The 1,253-nt window shown below is 35.7% G+C and overlaps 1 protein-coding gene across 1 annotated transcript; it reads right to left on the bottom strand.

Moving 5' to 3' along the window:
* Window positions 1-8: 8 nt before the first annotated feature.
* Window positions 9-1,250, bottom strand: LOC108357247 (vesicle-fusing ATPase 1-like; the record flags this gene model as incomplete). Its single annotated transcript, XM_017608334.1, has 5 exons — window positions 9-413; window positions 543-648; window positions 715-873; window positions 951-1,135; window positions 1,212-1,250. Coding segments are annotated over 5 exons (519 nt in total), but the record flags the coding sequence as incomplete, so codon positions are not given.
* Between the last annotated feature and the right edge of the window lie 3 nt (window positions 1,251-1,253).

The raw sequence follows: 1,253 nt of genomic DNA, 5'->3' as shown, positions 1-1,253 counted from the left end.
CGAGTAAAGGAACAGTGAGTTTGTTTTCTCACTATTTAATGGCTAGCTTAAAAACCGTCCACCAACACTGCTTACAATATGGGCTAAACATTGCCTTATTTCAAAGTAATTAATGTTGCTCCAGCAAATGTATGCATTTATGTATATCGCTGCATGTGCACATGCATATTCTTTTAAATGATTAGCATTATTACGTAATAGAATAAAATATTTTGTTTTTCATTAATTTTTTTGATCATTTTATGTACTTAGCTTTCCACTTGTATGTATGTATGCATATATGTATTTTTGTTAATTAATTACTTTAACACAATTTCTTTTCTTTATATTCAGAAAACGTCTTTAAGCTCCACTATCGAAAAATTTAATTCTCTACGATATAGTTACTGTTCTTTGCTACTCATTCCCAAGAAATTTTCTTCCTCCATTTTGGAGAGGAATTTAATAGCTCGATGCTGGGGCTCAGTTTGCCGCGCCATATCAATGAGACCGAGCAATGTTTTAATTCCAATGAATATCCTTTAAAACAAAAGTTNCAAGAAATTTTCTTCCTCCATTTTGGAGAGGAATTTAATAGCTCGATGCTGGGGCTCAGTTTGCCGCGCCATATCAATGAGACCGAGCAATGTTTTAATTCCAATGAATATCCTTTAAAACAAAAGTTTTTAATTATATTGTGGCCAGAAGTAAGCTATATAAACTATTGTTGCTCACCTCTTGCCCGCCATCTTTTTGCCAATAGCCTGTAATTCACCCTTGCTGAAAATCTCTGCATGCTCAAGCACGGCTACAACGTGTTCGGCACTTGATAGATTTGGTACGTGTAAGCTGGATGTGAAGGCGGTCAACATTTCCATTTCCTCGAGCACAGCCCTAAAGTGTTATTGATATGAAAAAAAGGTGTTACTATTAGAAAATCATACATATTTGTTGTACAACGAGCTCATTACCGTCTACTTGAAGTGACCAAAATGAGCAATTTGCGTCCCTTTGGTGGCTGTTTCTTGAGCAAAACCAACAGTGCTTGCAATGTCAGATTCGAATAACGTGGTCCAATTGAACCGTAATCCAACAAACGTTCTACATTGTCTACTACAATGCAACTCAACGTAGAGCGGTAAGCATCATCGAAAATCTACGATGCAAAAAAAGAGAGATAAGAAAAAACTTAAAATTGTTTTAATACATTTTACAGCACATTCCGAATTTACCTTTCGAATGTGCAAGCATTTAGCTGATTCGGTATAGCCGAC

Source organism: Rhagoletis zephyria, unplaced genomic scaffold (genome assembly GCF_001687245.7).
Source record: "Rhagoletis zephyria isolate East Lansing unplaced genomic scaffold, Rhagoletis_zephyria_1.1 Rzeph_scaffold_73150, whole genome shotgun sequence".
Taxonomy (NCBI): domain Eukaryota; kingdom Metazoa; phylum Arthropoda; class Insecta; order Diptera; family Tephritidae; genus Rhagoletis; species Rhagoletis zephyria.
This window is presented reverse-complemented; position numbering and strand designations above follow the sequence as displayed.